Source organism: Notamacropus eugenii, chromosome 4, assembly GCF_028372415.1.
Source record: "Notamacropus eugenii isolate mMacEug1 chromosome 4, mMacEug1.pri_v2, whole genome shotgun sequence".
NCBI lineage: Eukaryota > Metazoa > Chordata > Mammalia > Diprotodontia > Macropodidae > Notamacropus > Notamacropus eugenii.
In genome coordinates, this window is record NC_092875.1 from 258841625 (window position 1) to 258861253 (window position 19629).

A 19629-nucleotide genomic window follows, 5' to 3' on the forward strand; every position below is an offset into this window, starting at 1 on the left:
TGCTTGCAATATTTTCTCTTTGACCTGGGAATTCTGGAATTTGGCCACAATGTTCCTAGGAGTTTCTCTTTTTGGATCTCTTTCATGCAGTGTTCTGTGGATTCCTTGAACATTTATTTTGCCCTCTGGTTCTAGAATCTCAGGGCAGTTTTCCTTGATAATTTCATGGAAGATGATGTCTAGGCTCTTCTTTTGATCATGGTTTTCAGGTAGTCCCAGAATTTTTACATTGTCTCTCCTGAATCTATTTTCCAGGTCAGTTGTTTTTCCAATGAGATATTTCACATTATCTTCCATTTTTCCAATCTTCTCGCTATGTTCTGTGATATCTGTCTTTCTCATAAAGTCCTTAGCGTCCATCTGTGCCATTCTAGTTTTGAAAGAACTATTTTCTTCAGTGAGCTTTTGAATCTCCTTTTCCATTTGGCTAATTCTGCTTTTGAAAGCATTCTTCTCCTCATTGGCTTTTTGAACCTCTTTTGCCAATTGAGTTAGGCTAGTTTTCAAGGTGTTAATTTCTTCAACATTTTTTTGGTTCTCCTTTAGCAGGGAGCTGATCTGCTTTTCATGCTTCTCTTTCATCCCTCTCATTTCTCTTCCCAGCTTTTCCTCCACCTCTCTAACTTGATTTTCAAAATTCTTTTTGAGCTCTTCCATGGCCTGAGCCCATTGGGTGGGCTGGGACACAGAAGCCTTGATTTCTGTGTCTTTGCCTGATGGTAAGCATTGTTCTTCCTCATCAGAAAGGAAGGGAGGAAATGTCTGTTCTCCAAGAAAGTAGCCTTCAGTAGTTTTATTTCTTTTCCCTTTTCTGGGCATTCTCCCCAGCCAGTGACTTGATCTCTGAATATTCTCCTCACACCCACCTGGCCTCCTGGTCCTCCCAGCCAGTGTTTGGGGACTGAGATTCAAATGCTGCTTCCCGACTTAGGGCTTTTGGCGGGGGCAGGGCTGCTATTCAGTGTGAGAATTAAGTTCAGGTGGTCAGGTTGGGGCAGGGCTGCCTCTCAGGCTCAGTTCCCTCAGGGGGTTTATGCATAGACCTTCCACAATGGATCCAGGCTCCCACCAGCCCCTGGTCTGCAGCTGCCTCTCAGCTTCTACCTCCTGGGGGGGGGGGCTGAATCATGGGGGCACCCCACTCCCCTCTCCACCCGCCAAAGAGACTCTCACCAACCCCCGTCACCTGTGGGCGGAGGGACTTGTGCGGCCGCTGGAGATCCCGTCCCTGAAGCCTGCTAGGGTCTGTTTCTCTTGGTGCCGCGGCCGCCGCAGGTCTGCGCTGGGCTCCGCGTCTGCAGCTTGACGGACCTTTTGCGAGAGGTTTGCAGGTCCCTCTGTGGGTGGAGGGACTCGCGTGGCCGCTGGAGATCCCGTCCCATCCGCTCGGATCTTTTCCTCACGGTGTCGCGGCCGCTGCAGGGCTGCCCTCTGCTCCCAGTCCCGGCGCCCGCAGCGCGAAGGACCCCCCGCGAGAGGTTTGCAGTTGCAGGTCTCTCTGGAACACAAATCTCCCTCGCTCCAATATTCCGCGGCCTCTGGGTGCAGAATTCACCGGGAGTTGGTCCCTTCTAGCTGTTCTGTGGGTTGTGGGTTCGGAGCTATGTGTATGTGAGTCTTTCTATTCCGCCATCTTGGCTCCGCCCCTTCTTCATTAATTTTAATCCTTGTAGAAAATTCATCATTCCCTTTGAGACTCTGCGGTTGTTATGGGCTTAAAACTACCTACTTTTTAGGAATCTCTAGATCTTTGATAAAATAGAGATCCCTAAATGTATGCTGATTGATGCCTATGTTTTATTTCTTTCTCCAATCTTATTTCTTGAATTGGATCTTTGTGCCTGTTTTCTTTACATGTTCATACAAAAATCCTTTTTTTCTTTTTAGAAGAGGTGTTCAACTTGATTTGATCTTTCTCTGTGTACCCCAGTACCTTTGTTAACTTCTACTTCCTGGGGTTAGACCATTTTGTTAGTTTCAGATTCAGGTGCATGTTCTTCAGGGCCCCTTTGGCATCTCAGAACAGTGCTTAGGGACCTTGGGCTCCCTGATTATTTTTGCTAGCTGCCATTTCCTCTTGTGAATTATCATCCTTGTGCTTCCTCTGCTCTTGATGCAACTGGACTGGCTTGCAGGTTTTACATGTCTTTGACCTGTCCCTCCGTATGCTTGGATGCTCCTGGCTTGTTTATCTCCATTGCTGATCCATCTCATTAAGGGAGTGTGTGGCACATATGGTAAAAAGTACTGGATTTGGAGTGAGAGGACATGAGTTATATATGCCTGGCCCTGACTTAGGATCATAGACTGAAAGCTGGAATTTAAGCAGTCAATAATTCCAGTTCCCTCAATTGACAGATGAGATCTCACAGATTAAGTAATTAGTGGAGTTGAGATTTGAGCTCAACCTGTTTCCTTATCCATGCTTCTTCTGAATTACTTATATGATCTTGATCAAGACACTTCTCAGGGCCACCCTATTTTAAAAAGGAGAGATGTGGACTAGGTAATCTAAAATCCCTTCTAGTTATAATGGTGGTAGCTAAGTCACTTTATCTCTGTGGACATTGGTCTTCTTGCCTTCAAAATGACGTCACTTGTTGAGATGACTGTGCATTTCTCTCTAATCTCTACTTAGAAAGCATGAAAATAAGGGTTTATTTAAGTCTTTATTTCTGCTCTCACTACCCCTCTCCCACTTTTTTTTGGGGGTAAAAGTCAGTATTTCTTCAACAGTGGAAGAAGTGTGTGTGATACAGTTCTGAAGTTGAAGAAAATTTTTTTGAAAGGGGAAGTGGGAATAACAATATCAGAGGTCAAATAATGTGGAAATGTAATTGCTGTTCACTGTAAATATAAGGAATATCTGTCTAGTTTAGCTGTCTTAGTACAAAGAAATTTAGCTTCTCTATGGTATTTTGGGATGTTTATAGCTCTAGTTAGCATAGCACAGTGTCTTGTACATAGGAATAGCTTAGTAAATATTTCATTGATTTTTTTTGTCTTGTTTGGGGCATGTATCTTTGGGAAGATTAAGGCATTTTATTAGTAGCAGCCAAATAAAGGTAAGATGCTGTTCCAACCAATGGTGGAGACTTTGTTTCTCCAAAGCACTTCGTGCTTATATGAGTGGCTTATTCTACTTGATTATTTAACAACCAGCAAAGTACCAATTTGAGTATCATCTGTGACTTCAGTGACCTGATGGGAATCCTATGGACAACTTCAGTTACCAAGTAAGACTCAAGGGTAAATGGGGGATGGTTTTCTATACTAGTTATTATATTCAAGCACTTATGTATAGAAGGGTAGGTAGGAAAATTTTGGAGGTAAATTATTCACTTCCTCATCCTAGATAGATCAATTATTCATCAAGTATTTAAGCTACTATGTGGTAGGCCTTGTGCTAGACCTGTGGAGATAAAAGTATGAAGAATGAAATGATCCTTATTAGAAATGAACTTGCATGCTAAAATGCAATGCTGCAACTATCTAGTTATTTGCTTTGGTACCCATATCTCCTCTATTAGATTATAAAAGGATAATCTGCGTTTTAGTAGGCATTACTCAAGTGCTTGAATTGAATCTAAATAAAACAAAAACAAAATGTGAAATAAGAATTATAGACTTTTAAAATTTTAATTTAATGTAAAACTTTATTGAGTTGGTTAATTAGTTGAAATTATTTTGGGACAGTTAACTATAGGAGTAATCTAGGATTAAACAATGTCTTGAAGCTGTACTAGACCTAGATGTTTTTGTTCTCCTTGTCATGCATTTGTAAGCTTAGCGTAACGCGACCAGTATGGGTTTGGCTGTAGTATGGGGATGTTATGTCTGTTTTGGTAACTCAGAATTCCGGGTCTGCTAGGTGGCACAGTGGATAGAGTACCAGTCCTGGATTCAGAAAGACTCATCTTTCTGAGTTCAAATCTGGCTTCAGACTCTTATTAGCTGTGTGACCTTGGGCAAATCACTTAATCCTTTTTGACTCAGTTTTCTCATCTTTAAATGAGCTGGAAAAGGAAATGGCAAACCATTCCATTATCTTTGCCAAGAAAACCCCAGTGGGGTCATGGAGAATTGGACGTGACTGAAACGACTGAACAATTCAAAAATCAGTATTAGAGATAGGTTGAACCTTAATTTACCTTTCATTTACCACTCACTAGATTAGTCCAAGGTCACCAGGCAGTTTGACCAGTTTAGAGTAATAATCTTACTTGCTATATTATATATCCCACATCAGTTTTGGTGATAGTAATAACAGTAGCCCCTTGTCCACTGGCTAGGCATTAAGGAATTGCAGATTTCTTTCCCAGGCTACACTTTCTTTCCCGGATAATAATAGGGCTTTTGAGAAAGGGGCTAAACCATATTTCCTTAATTGGAGAGAAAACTGTAAGAGAAGAGCAGAAACACTTAAAAGTTTCTTGGTAATTTGAGATGTACTCTAGAGGGTTAGGTGTCAGCCAATAACTGACAACAACAGTGTTGTAGCTTGTTTGTAGTAGTAGCTGCATCCTCTATTATGGGCTCATTCATGACCAAGAGGATTGAAGACTTGAAAAAATGTTGTTCATATCAGTAGCTTGGGAGAATTTTACCTTTTTTTTAACTCTCCAAAAATTGGAATTCCTTATTATTGTTGTTGTCATTGACATTATCAACCAATCAGAAAAACTGGGACTGTAGGCAAAGATCTAGTGTTTCCTTAATCTGACTATAGGTACCATTCCAGGAGCTCAAAAAATTTCTTACAGAAGAGTCTTAATAAAGTTCATACACAAGGGAAATAAGGCCTAGAATCTCCGATAAATATACCCTGTTCAACAGATGTTTCCAAGGCATGAACTTTTACAGTCCTAGGTGATTTTTTTTCCTAATATCTTTTCTAAAATGTGACACCTAGAACTGGACAATAATATAATACAAATGTAATCTGGCCAGGGCAAAGTTCTATGTGATCATCACCTCTCTACCCTGGATTCTAATACATCTTGATATAATCTAAGATTGCATTAACTTTCTTGGCTGCTGTATTGTGTTGTTGATTGCCATTAGAGTGCAATCCACTAAAACTCCAACTTTTTTTTTTTTTTAGCTGAACTAGACTGTCTAGACACCCCTTTCTTTTGAAGTTGATTTTTTAAAAACCCAAATACAAATTTCTAAATTTAGTAGATAAATGTGATTTTAATAGATTCAGCCCAGTGATGATGATGTTAAGCAGTACTTACATAGTGCTTAATGGTTTGCAAAGGGCTTTACAAATAACTTATTTGATCTTCACAATAACTCTAGGAGATAGGTGCTATTATCCCCATTTTAGAGATGAGGAAATTAAGGGAGAAAAGTTTTTTGATTTACTGAGAGTTATACATTTAGTAAGTGTCAGAGACTTAATTTGAACTTGGGTCTTCCTGACTCTACTTCCTGACTAATAGAGTTGTCTTCTGTTTCACTTAGCTGCCTCAATATCCAACTCATCAACATCTATTTGAGTTATGAATCTGTCATAGTGTGTGTTAACTGTTCTTCCCAACTTTGTGTCTAAGGTAAATTTGATAACTATTCTGTCTCTTCCAAGTTGTCAGAACCTTTAATGACTACTCTTTTGTTCAACTAGTTCCCAGTGTATCTGAGTTATCAATCTTTTTTTCCCCTCTTCAAGTTTTCTAACACTATTCATTTGTCTGTTTTATCCCTGTAATAAGCCTTAGCTTGCTTCTTAAATTGAAATTATTTTGTGTCTGTTAATACTTTTACATAGTAGATACTTTATAATGTTTGTTGAATTGAATTGATACAGACCCATAGGATCACCTTGTTCTTTTGGAGGTGCAGAAGACAAAACTAATTTGGTTCCAGAAGCATTCCCTCAGAGGGAAATAAACCAACATACTTTTCTTTCTGGGTTTTGTATGTGCTCCTTCATGGACACATACTTTAAATAACTTCCTAACGAGGTTTGGGAGATAGTAGTTGGGTAATATGTCACCTAGTAAAAATGAATTTTTAGGTGGTGAAAGATATTTAATGTATGATTGCTCAACTACTATTAATGATTGTAGGAGAGGCTTCCTGGGACTAGAGAGAGCCATATGTCCCAATTTTGAAAAGGGAAAACAGCATGAAGTTCTTCACCTGTAGACTAGTGAGCTTGATGTTAATTCCTGGAAAAATTCATAATTTCAATACTCCATCTATTTGGGGTTCTACCCCCACTGACAGGACAGCACAACCTTTTTACTACCTGGGAGATTGTCTTTAGAGTTATTTCTGAATAATTCATCACCCCATAGCTTGTGTGATGATTATTTCTTTCCCAATTTAGCTAATCTGGTCCTTGGCTGACAGATAGTAAAACATTGCCAAGTTCATACTTGAAACATTTTTAACTGGAAAGACCTGGCAGAGCCTTGCAGTTTTGGAGGGGGTGTACTTAAGCTATTTCCAAACTAGGAGGAGGCATCTGAGTAGAATTTTAATGGAGGGAAAATTTTTAAGATCGGTTATAAAATAGTGGGAGACTTAGATCATAGACGACCAGCAGTGTGTTCTTTATAAAAACATATCGTGGCAAACTAATCTATTATTTTTGACAGGATTGCTAAGACCTGGGATTAGGGAAATATTATAGACCTATCATACTTGAATATATTAGCAAGGTATTTGAGTTGGTCACAGCAACTTTATGGAGATGAAGAAACAAAAATAAATTTTAGATAATTTCAGAATAAGTTGAACAACTATTAAAAAAGAATGTTAATTGAATGTCAACTTTGAGGGAGGTCTCTAGTGGAATACTTCAGGATTTTTGCTTGGCTTTATTTCTCTTTAGTAGTATTAAAATTTTCATTCTCTTGAATGAAGATATACATGACATACTTAGCAAGTTGGTGGGTGTTATAAAGCTTGGAATGACAAGTGGATTAAAAAAAATTGACAGGTTGTGATGGTGGGTCAAACCTAAACATAAGAAAATGTAATTATGTAGTTTCTTTGTACAACCTAGGCAAAAGAATTGAGAAGATATGATTAGATAGCAGTTCATATGAGAAAAGGTCTGATTGTATTGGAAGGATTGTCATAATGGGAAAATGGTTAGACTTACTGTTTTACTCTGTAGGACAGAACTAGGATCCATAGGTAGAAGTTACAGGGAGGCATATTTATGTTTAGTTAAGATAAGGAAGAATGAATTACCTAACAATTAAAGCTATAAAAAATGGTAGTAATGAGTTTTCCCTCATCACTGGAGGTATACAGGTGTAGGTTTTGCATGTAGGTAGCATATGATGAATGGTTATAGAATAAATGAATGATTGATAAAAAGATTCATGAATGAATTTAAGCTAACTGAAATATCAGTGAGTCAGGTAAGAGTTGGAGGATATGAACCTCTAATCTCCCTTCTAGCCTTAAAATTCTAAGGATTCTCTGACAGTGGGGGATGTTGGTTTTAGGATGCTCCGCCTACCTGAGAGGGAAATGGGCAGGAAATGATGGATGTTTAGATGTAGCTGTTGCTGTGATGTAGGCAGGAAGTGGCTGTTTTCTGGTATCCTGCAGAACCAATAACTGTGAAAGTTTTCAGGCAGATAATAAGAATCCCAGTAGCATCTAATCAGTGTGATGTGAAATGTTTCTGTTCCTAGTATATCTTAATCTTTTGGCTTTAAATACCTTTGACCTTAAGGGTAAGTAAGATGGGTGAAAATGCACACTGACCAATCATTTTTTCTATGCTAATGGAAGAAAAAGCCCATTTCTTTCTCGGTCAGCTGACATTTATTAAGTGTCTACTGTCTGCTAGGCACTGTGCTAAATGCTGGGGAATGCAAAGACAGATAAAAAGATAGCCATTGCTCTCAAGTTTTCAGTCTTACAAACCACGTTGTACACAAACAAGATATTTACAGGATAAATTGGAGATAATCAAAAGAGAGGGAAGGCAACTAGACTAGATTAAGAAGAGTAGGGAAAGGTTTCTTTCAGAAGGTGATATTTTAGCTGATGTTTGAAAGAAGCCAGAGAAGTTAGGAGATGAAAGAGAAAGAGAGTTTTAGGCATAGGGACAAGTGAAAATCCAGAAATCAGGAGATGGAGTGTCTAGTGTGTGAAACAGCTTGGAGGCCAGTGTCACTGGTTATGGAGGGGCTTTAAAAGACAACCAGCCTCCATTATCTTTGACCACACAATTTCTCTTAAAGGTCAGTCACTAACCAAGCATAAGTATTTAACATGTTCTGTTTCCTGGAGATAAAAGAGAAAAATAAAATGTCTGTGATAGGGAGCCTACATTTTTACACCCATAAATATATACCAAATAAATACAAGATATTTTGGGGGAGAGGAGGGAATTGATTCTCCCTTAGAATTTGGAGGGGAGATTAGAAGTCCATCTCATATAAACCTGACACATGAATCACCTCTGTAACAATAATTTTACTCACTCTGCAATCAGTCATTATGTGCCACTATGTGCAAAGAGAGGTTTGTAGGAAGTGTTGGTGTGGAAGATTAGGGAAGACATATTTTGTAGGAGATCGTAATTGAGCCAACCCTTTGGGAAAGAATTTCAACCATAGGGGACTGTGTGTGGAATATAGTGTGTACTGGAAATGTCAAGAAGGCCAAATTTGACTATAGCTTAGAGGGAATGGTAATGTATAACCAGCCTGGAAAAAACAGATTGGAGCCAGGTTGTAAAGGGCATGATGAATAAGAGACAAAGTTGTTGTGATCAGTGCTTTTTTGTTCTATTGCTCTATAGGAGTACAGACAGGTTATATTCCAAATAACTTAGGGAGAAAAATAATCTTGGTCCCTACTTTTTAAAAGTTTTAAAGTGGTATGTCCTTTGGCAACACAAGGAATAATTCTCAAGTCTCCTTCACTTGGGAAGATAATTTCTAGAAACAGTGAAAGGGAACAGAGAAAGTAAGGAAAGCGAGTTTATTGTTTACCTATGTGAAGATAGAATTGGCAAGTTGTCCTCAGTTTTTTCCTAGTGATCACATTATGTGCTTAGATTCAGACTTTCATGTTTGGAAATTTCCATTGGATGTCGTCTTTAATTTTGTCGAATACTCAAACTCTCATTGTTTTCTCTTTCAAACAAGTAACTTTGACACCGTGTTTACTGCCAGTGCTACCACCATTATTCTAACACTTTGCCTGGCATTCTTCCTTGAGAACCTATTGAATTATTAAAAATCTTTGTTAATTTGAGGTTGCTTGATTCTCTCAGTTGAGATTCCCTCAATCCATTTGTAGCATTTAAGGCCTTTCCTCATTGGCCAATCAGCATGCTATTTATTCATTCATTTATTTATAGTTTTAAAAAATTAAATTTACTTTTTCAAATGATGATCCTTCTTTCTAATCCATCTCCTTCTACCTCTCTACCCCTGAATTGAGAAAGAAAATTCCCAGTTATAAGCAGGTAATAGTCAGGCAGAACAAATGCCCACATTATCCATGTCCCTAAAAATTTGTCTCTATTTCTAATTTTTAATTGCATTTATTAGAAGGGGGACAAGTAGCTTAGTTCATCATGAGTCCTTTGGAATCTCCTTTGCAATTATGCTTGGTCATTGTGTTGGTCAGAATTCCTAAGACTTTAAAAATTTTCTTTATGAAAATATTGTTATTGTATAAATTGTTCTTTGTGTTGTGCTTACTTTTTCATCAGTTCACATAAATCCTATCAGTGTTCCCTGAAAGCATCCTTTGATTTCTATCAGCTCAACAGTATTTCATCACATTCATGTACCACAAATTGTTCAGCTATTTCCCAATTCGTGGTTGCCCTTACATTTTCCCATTTTTTGCCACCTTCAAATAGAGCTACTATAAATATTTCTGTATACGTGAGTCCTTTTCCTCTTTGTTCTCCTCAGGACATAAACCCAACAGTGGTGTCTCTGGGTCAGAGTATATACAGTTTAATAGCTTTTGAGGCATGATGCCAAATTGCTTTTGAGAATGGCTGGACCAGTCCACAGCTCTACCAATAGTACATCACTATAACTCTTTTCCCACAGCTTCTCCATTATTTATTTGCCATTTTCCTTTTTTGTCAGCTTTGTCAATCAGATTAGTGTGATGTGGAACCCCCAGAGCTTTTTCAGTTTTTAATTAATCATCATTAGTCAGCATGCATTTGTTATGGGCTAGGTACTAGGAATGGAGATATAAAAATTAAGAGATCCTTACACTTGAGAAACTTACATTCTACTAAGGGGATGAATCATGTTCAAAGAGATGTAAATATATGACAATACATATATATGTACATATACATGTACGTATATATATATATGCATATACATATGTACACACACACACACACACACACTCTGGTATGTGTTTGGATGTGTTGATTTTGAGATGCATATAGGACACCCGTGAAAGTTATCAAGCCAGCAGCTGCAATGAATGCAGTGTTTATTAAGTACTTACTATATGTAAAGCTCTTGTGCTAAGCACTGGCAATAGAAATAGACAAGTAATATGGTCCCTGTCTCAAAGAACTCATGTTCTAATGGGGAAGACAACTCATGGAAAGTTTCAGTTGTCTCCTTTTGAATGTCATTGTCACTAGTAAAACCTGTTATGAATTTGTGATGTTGAATCGTTTGACAGTGAAAATTAATTTCTTTTTTGTAGTCTTCAAATGATGGGCTGGAGCATTTCCAGGAGCATTTAGTACCAGGCTTGGCATCTCCACAGGGTTTGTTTCCCAGAATGATGGCTATAGACACTGTCCTGGAAGCAGTTGCTGTTCCCAAGATTTTGGGGTTCAGGGTTTTGGGCTGTTTCCATCATGGTCTGAGGGATGGTGAACAAGCTAAATAGGTGGTGGTTTGACTTGGCTGGGCACATGATACTTCCTGTCTCCCCTTCAATATTGTCTTGCTGCTTCAGCCAGGCTGCCTGCCTGGCCTATAGTTGTTTGGTGGAAATGGCAGGACCCTTTTCATAGGAGCTGCCTCCCAGGTAAAGATTATTAGAGCTGTGGAACTCTGGAGTTTGGGAAGAGAGGTGAGGGTTAGAAGCTATTTGCCTTGAGATATCAGGTAATTCCATGGGAGGCTGATACAATCACCAAGAAAGATGATGGTGATATCCCTCTTTCCCTTTTTAGAAATTCTTATCTTTTTACTCCACAATTTAGCTTTTTCTCCTTAAGTCATACAAATCTTTTTTTCTTTCTTTTTTTGAGCTTTTATCATTTTTAGGCTTTCACATTCATTTTTGTAAGATTTTGAGTTTCTCCCCCCTTCTCTTCCCTTCCTTTCCCCAAGAAAGCTAGCAGTCTGATAATAGCTTATACTTGTATAGTCATGTTAAACGTGTTTCCATATTAGTCATGTTGTGAAAGAAGAATCAGAACAAAAGGGAAAAACCACAAGAAAAAGTGAAAGTAGTATGCGTTCGTACTCCATTGTTCTTTCTCTGGATGTGGATCATGAGTGTTTGGGAATTGTCTTAGACCATTGTGTTGCTGAGAATAGCTAAGTCTATCAAAGTTGGTCATTGTACAAGGTTCCTGTAAAGTTACTATGAACAGTGTTCTCCTGATTCTGCTCACTTCACTCAACATCATTTCATTTAAGTCTTTCCAGGTTTTTCTGAAATCTGTCTGCTCATCATTTCTTATAGCACAGTAGCATTCCATTGCATTCATATGCCACAACTTGGTCAGCCATTCTCTAATTGATGGGCCTTCACTCAATTTCCAATTCTTTGCCACCTCAAGAAGAACTGCTGTAAATATTTTTGTACGTGTGAGTCCTTTTCCCTTTTTCAAAATTATTAATTTACTTTCAGTTTTTTTTGAGGTTTTGAAGTTTATTTTTTTAAATGAATTTGTTTTCAATTTTCTACAATCACTTACATAAGTCTTAGATTTTTCTCCCCCTCTCCCCAAGATGACATGCAGTCTTATATGGTTTCTGCACATACATTCTTACTAAACACATTTTCGCATTAGTCATGTTGCATAGAAGAATTAAAATGAATGGGAGAAACCATGAGAAGAAACAAACCACAACAAAACTTAACACGAGAAAATACTGTACTTCATTCTGTGTTCTTATTCTATAGTTTTTTCCTCTGGATATGGATGGCATTTTGCATCTAGAGTTCTTTGGAAATGTTATAGGTCCTTGCATAAACAGTCTGATAAGACTGATAACACTGGCTGTTATTGTGTATAATGTTCTGATTTTGCTCATTTCACTCAGTATCAGTTCATTTGTCTTTCCAGGTTTTTCTGAACTCTGTCATTTCTTATAGCACAATAGTATTTCATTACATTCATATACCACAACTTGTTCAGCTATTCTCCAGTTAATGGACATTCCCTGGATTTCCAGTTCTTGGCCACCACAGAAAAGAGCTGCTGTAAATATTTTTGTTCATGTAGGTCCTTTTCCCATTTTTATGATCTCTTTGGGTTAGAGCCCTAGAAGCGATGTTGCTGGGTCAAAGGATATGCACATTTTTATAGCCCTTTGGGCGTAGTTCCAAATTGCTCTCTAGAGTGGTTGGATCAGCTTACAGCTCCACCACCAATGAATTAGTGTTCCAACTCTCCCACATCTTCTTCCTGTTTTGTCATGTTAGGCAATCTGATAGATGTGATGTGGTACCTCAAAGTTGTTTTAATTTGCATTTCTCTAATCAATAGTGATTTTTAGAGCATTTTATCATATGACTATAGGTAGCTTTAATTTCTTCCTCTGAAAACTGCTTATTTATATCCTTTGACCATTTATCAATTGGGTAATGACTTGTATTCTTATAAATTTGACTCTGCTCTCTATATGTTTCAGAAATGAGACCTTTATCAGAGACACTGGTTATAAAAAATTTTTTCCCTGTTTTCTGCTTTCCTCCTAATCCTGATTGCATTGGCTTTGTTTGTGCAAAAACTTTTCAATTTAATGTAATCAAAATTTTCCATTTCTTCATAAATCTGATAGGTAAATTGTTCTTGGCTCTCCCACTTTGCTTATAGTATCAGCCTTTCTATCTACATTGTTTACCCATTTTGACTTTATTTTGGCATATGGTATAAGATGTTGATGGATGCCTAGTTTCTGCCATACTGTTTTCCCAGCAGTTTTTGTCAGATAATGAGTTTTTATCCCAGAAACTGAGGTCTTTGGGTTTATCAAACAGTAAATTATAATCATTGACTACTGTGTCTTGTATACCCAAGCTATTCCACTGATTGACCACTCCATTTCTTAACCAGTACCAAGTAGTTTTGATGATTGCTGTTTTTATAGTACAATTTAAGATCTGGTATGGCTAGGCCACTTTCCCTATCATTTTTTTCCATCAGTTCCCTTGATATTGTGGACTTTTTGTTCTTCCAGATGAATTTTGTTATTTTTTCTAGCTCTGTAAAATAATTTTTTGGTAGCGTCTCTTATAACATTTAAAAAAAAAAACATTCACTGTGTCTGAATATATGAAATAATAAGTGACATTAAAATTGTACACATTCCTTTACTCTTTACAGTTAAGCTCATAGAAGTTTTCTTAAAACTATATTGCAGAGGTAGGTAGTTAGAAGCACCATCTTTTTTTTTTTTTTTTTTAAAACAGATGAGGAACCAGGTTCAGAGATGCTGTCATTTGCCCTTTGGTACTAGGCTGATAAGTGCCAGAGACATGAAAGATGTTCTGAATCTGTTATATCACATTGCTCTCTTACCTATTCCATTATACCACAGTTTTGAATATACATTGTTTTGTCTCCCTTCTATGTCTTTATATAAAATTTGAGTGTGATATCTCTGATCCCAATGTCATTATCCTTCCCATGTTCCTTTCTGCGTAGAAATGAAAATTATTGAATTATCAGTTAATATTTAATTAATAGAAAAAGACATGAAGCTTTCATTCACCTGAAAGTTTTACACCCTTTCATATATATCTGTGAAATGTTTACATATATTTGTGTGTTTACTCTCACAGAGATCAAATTTTAGGGATTCATTTTATATTTGGGTACCTTGTATTTGAATCATTATGCTATTTTGACAGTTTGTAGGTAGTACAGAAAATAAATATTATAAGGAATGATAATGAATCAGAAATTCTTACTGGGGGTCATATTGATCTTAAATTGATCAATATTTCTTTAACCAGGGTCTGGGAAAATAATTTTTGCATTTTGTAACTAAATTTTTCTTGACTTTGAATACCTAATTTCACTTCTGGGATTAATTGGTATTATTGTTTTGGTAATCATTTTATGCTGTTTTGTTTAACAGCAAAAAATGAGCTTGATTATTCCATAGTCTTAAGTTTCCCTGGATTTCTCCTTTAAACAGATGACTCCCAAATTCATATATCCAATTCTAATTGAGTTCCAGTGGTCATCTGCCTTTTCTAGTAGTTCAAATCTGTTGTTGCATAGGCATTTCAAGTTCAACATGTGCAAAACTGAATTCTTTCCCCTTCCTGATACCTTTCCTGTTTCAGCCATGGGCAATATCATCCTTTTCTAGTCTTCTCTAGGTTCACAAACTGAATATTATCCTTGACCCTTTTCTTTAACCTACGTCTTCAATCAGTTGCCAAATCTTGTCTCCCTTTATAGTGTTTCTTGATGTTGTCTTTGCCCTTTTCCTAGAGCCACCAGCCTAATTCTCATCACTTTTCAGCCTGGAGTGTTAAAATAGCCTCATTTGACCCTGTCTCAAGTCTGAACTTTTTTCCAGTTCATCCTCCATAGCTGCCAAAGTGATTTTCTTAAAGTGCATGTTACCATGTCACACCTCTACATAATAAACTACAGTGGCTTCTCATTGTCCTAGTTTACTTTTTAGAACCTTGTACAAGCTGATTTCAACCTACCTTTCTAATTTTATTATATTACTCTTTTCCTGGCTCTTTTCCTGGACATTGTGATCCAGCCAAACTGTCTTTCTTGCTGTTTTTCACACATCACACTCCATCTTGTCTCTGTACCTTTGCAAAGGCTGGTCTCCTTGTCTGAAATGCATTCCCACTTCACCTCATCTTAGAATCCCTTGCTTTCTGTAAAACTCTGCTCAGGTGACATCTTCTACATGAAACCTTTTCTGTCCCTGTTTTCCCCTCTCTTTTCCCCTCCTCCCCCAATTGTTTTTTTTTTTCTATATATTTATTGTGTATATACCTCCTGGTGATTATCTTCTGTAGGATACAGATTCCTTGAGGGTATTGTCTTTATGTTCCCAGCATCTAGTCAGGTGCCATGTATGTAGGTGCTTAACAAATATTCATTAATTGGTATTTTGAAGATTATCTCAACACAACTCTGGGTTCCATGTGGCAAAAATGCACACATGGAAATAATAGAAGATAAGTCTCCACTGCCCCTTACATTCTTTATATACCTAGACTTTAGTGTTTTCCAAATATGGGATAAAAGCATAAGTATATGATCTATGTAGTAATTTTAAAATAGAAATTAGATGATGGAAGAGGAAGGAAATTTTGGTGATTAGTTATTCCGAGCTTCTCCTACCATCCCATCTCTGACCTTTTTTATTTTTATATATATATATATATATATATATATATATATATATATATATATAGTCTGTTTAAAAACAAAAGAATTTTTATATTTTTTGGTAGGGGTAGAAGGAAGTCACTGGAGTTTTAGTGAGTGCACGAGTACATGTGGTCAGAATTTCTCTCTTATAGTTGTAGAGGATGAATTGGAGTGGGGAGACTGTGTAAGTAGACTCAAGTAAGGTAACATGAAAAATGTGTAGAGTTTGAAATGGATGGGTTTTGGCAGTTTGATGGGTTAAGTGAAGTTAGGAGATAGAGGAATTAATCGTAAAGAAAGCTGTGAGTATAAGAACTTGCAAGTCCAGAATGGTGATGCTTCCTTCCATAGAATAAGGAAGTTCACTGGTGGGGAGGCATGGGGGTGGCTTGGAAAATTACTGAGTTCTGTTTAGGATATATTGCCTTTTAGATATCTAAGGCTGGTTGTATAGATCTGTGAATTATCTCCATACATTTGGAAGATATTTTAGAGATAATACAGTTCAGTCTCATTGTTTTACCACTGAGGAAAATTGACAGATCCCCCATGGAAAAGTGACTTCTTTCCTAGGTCATCTACATATATCCTGTTACTCCTGAAATGCTTTTTTAATTATAATGAAACTTTAATTGGCCAGAATTCTCAAATAGTGGGTATTTTGATTAATTTCAAGTAAACAAACTGTATTCCAACCATAAGAGGACCTTGCAGTGTGCCTTAAGGGATTTCTTTTTCAAACAAAGTTTAGAGTATGGGATAAGAATAAATGTATTATAAATCCTATGGCACATGTGTAAAAGTTGATTAAAAGAAAATCCAACCATCCTATATCCCTGGAATGAGTTTATTTTGTTGAACTTGCCTACTTGTTGCTTTCTTCCCAAATGAATAGACAGACAGTGGTGTAACAGCGTGTTGGACTTGGAGACAGTAAAACTTGGGTTTGAATCCTGCCCCAAAAACAAATTAGATGTATGACCATCAGCAAATCACTTAATCTTTCCGAGTCTCAGCTCATCAATTTGTGAAGTAATTATAATGCCTGTAATACCTATCCCCCATGGTATTAACATGATCTTCAAATGAGGTAATGTGTAGGGAAAGTGCTTTACAACTCTTGAAGTGACATAAATTTCAGCTATTGTTATTAATTGGGATATATACATGCTGCAGTGATGAATCTGGTACTGGTTAAACTTGAATGAATCTGTTGAACACTTTTACATAAATAAACTCATTCTAGTTTTTAAAAGTGAATTAGAATATAATAAATGGTAAAATTAAATGGCATAAAATATTTATAACTATTCATATCTTTAACATACAGGATGATGACAAACATTTTATCCATTCACTAGATGATTTATTACTTAACTTTTGCTTTAGTTTTTGTAGAAAATGTTTCCTGACTGCTATGAGAGAAAGTGGAATACACTGTCCCCTCTGTCGTGGAAATGTAACTAGAAGAGAGCGAGCATGTCCTGAGCGGGCCTTAGACATTGAAAATGTCATGAGGAAATTTTCTGGTAGCTGCAGATGCTGTGCAAAACAGGTAGAGTAAAATAAGCTGTATTTGATATTTGAAAGTCAAGTTTTCTACCCTAGATGATAGAGAATTTTCATTTGAACTCATTTATTTTCTGAGACATAATTTGATACTTTATTGATGGTTTATTTTTATTATGATAGTATTGTTACAACTTTATAGGTTAATATCAGAGTCTTAAAAGTTAGAAGGGCCCTCAGGCCATCTAGAACACCCCCCCACCCCCCCAATTTCGTTTTATAGATGAGCAAACTGAAGATTGGAGAAATTGTGACTTGAACAAGATCTTGACAAGTTATACGTGGAGTTAAGGAATCATAGTATGAGAAGAAATTCCAGTTGCTCACTTACAACAATGACAAAATATTTGACAACATTAACAACTAGCTTTATTATTTATTGCTTTCTTGCTCATCATAGAAAACCCTAAAGTTTCAGTCATATGGAAAATGAAATAATAGAGAATTATGATAATGTATCTATGGACCCATTACAAACATTGCTTTATTTTAGTTGATGAATTTCATGAACAAAACCAGATTCTATTTCATGCCTTTATCCAAGTCAGATATACCACTCCACCTTTCTGAGAGAGTTGTATAACTGATGGAGAAATAGAGTGAAGCTAGGTACACTTGAAAGATGCTGGTTCCACTTCTCATTGCTGAAATGAAAAATGTGTATGCTGTTAACCTGACAGCTTTCATTTTTCAATCTCTACATTGATAGTAGAAGACTAAGAAAAAACTTGATGGTGTTAAGTAGTAATGTAGGTAATATGCAACTAATAATTCTTGAAGCTACTATATTAATAGTTAAGATATAGTAATGGCAACAAAATACATTTAAAATTATTAGTAAAATGTTTTGGTAATTATAATGCTAGCATTTGGCATTGTTGATATTTTACTCATGCTTAGTATGTTCAGCAGTTGGAAAGAAGGAACCATTTTTAACAGTTAAATTTCAATAGGGGAAGAATTCTTTTAATTTGGTCGGAGTGTTTATGTTTATCTTCACCTTTTGCTTAACTATTATGCCCGGAACTGTTTTTTTCTTGTGGGAGATTTGTTTCAAATGCAAAATTGTTTTGGATTTCATTTACAGATAAAATTTTATCGCATGAGACATCATTATAAATCTTGTAAGAAGTATCAGGATGAGTATGGTGTGTCCTCCATCATTCCAAACTTTCAGATCTCTCAAGATTCAGTAGGGAATAGGTAAATAATTTTTGTTTATTTAAAAGTAGCTAATGTATTATAATTTGGTAACTACTTAGATGAAAGTAGAAGTAAAGTAAAATCTGAAACTCAGATTTTTAAAGTAATAGTATGGAAATTGTTTTAAATAAATTGCTATAAATTGGCTAGGGAAATGACTTCAGAATTATATTTGGCATACATATGTAGATTAAATTATGGCCCTCAATGTTATAGCATGCATCTGGAGCATAGTTGATTTTAAAAAGTCTATAGACTTTTGAACTTAGAGCTTTTGCTCAGGAAGTAGTTAGACTTATTTCTGTTCCTGGCATTACAACTGATTTGTTTTGTGACATATGGTAAAATAAAATGCCCTTTTTGTTTGTCAAGTTGGAATCAAATATCATCTTTCTTTTATAAAATTCCTTATTAAAGGAATGAAACCAATGAGTTGTATATTGATTAAACTTTACATATAAGCTAATTAACATATTGGTGATATAAATATTCTTCCAGTGTTAGAAAATTTTATGTAGATTTTGACTTGGTGAAAATTCTTAATTATTACATTATTAAGACCCCATGTTTTATTTCTATAATTGGGATTAATGTTTATGAGTCTGGAGCTCAGTCTTTTTACACAGTGCCAATTTTGAGTAGGTATACATTGGAAAAATTTTAGAAAAAAATTGAGTTTTATAATAGAGAATTGAAAAGGACATAGTTCATATAGTCTTGTTCTCTCATTTGATACATTAGGAAACTAAAGCTCAGACAGGATGAATGCCTTTTTAGCATGAGTACTAGGATCATAGAACTGGAAGAGAGCTTGAAGTTCATTCCGCTTAACTTTGTTCATCTCACATATGATGAAATTGTGGCTCAGAGAGGTTAAGTGTTGTTTCTACGCTTACTTAGATAGTAGGGGTGGCAGAACTAAGGTTAGAACTTAGGTCCAGTGATTTTGAATTCAGCATTACAAATTCTGTATGGTTTTTACTGTACCACTCTGCCTGTAAGAAGTGCTGATTTCAGTCTCAAACTCTTTGGGTTATATTTGATGTAACTAGTGATGAATTTTTTTTTATTAATGCTTTAGTAGATTAAAAAAGACCCATATACAGAGGTCTAGGTTTCAGGTCTAGTGTGTAAAATGATGCTGGTGTTCAGAAGGGCAGGAGAAGCTGGACAGAGGCAGCAGGCAGATGGTTGGATGGCTGGATGGAAACTGAAAGCTGGTCTAACAAGTAGGTGTAGTAATCTAAGTGGGCTACTGAATCACCAAGGAACCATGGTTGGCCCTG

At 36.5% G+C, this 19629-nt stretch overlaps 1 protein-coding gene across 1 annotated transcript in view; it reads left to right on the top strand.

Moving 5' to 3' along the window:
• RNF138 (ring finger protein 138) overlaps positions 1 to 19629 on the top strand; it is a 51096-nt gene that overhangs the window by 10290 nt on the left and 21177 nt on the right. Inside the window, 2 exon segments of the mRNA XM_072604485.1 lie at positions 16961 to 17126; positions 18228 to 18343. Of these exon segments, the coding sequence (XP_072460586.1) occupies positions 16961 to 17126; positions 18228 to 18343 (282 nt within the window).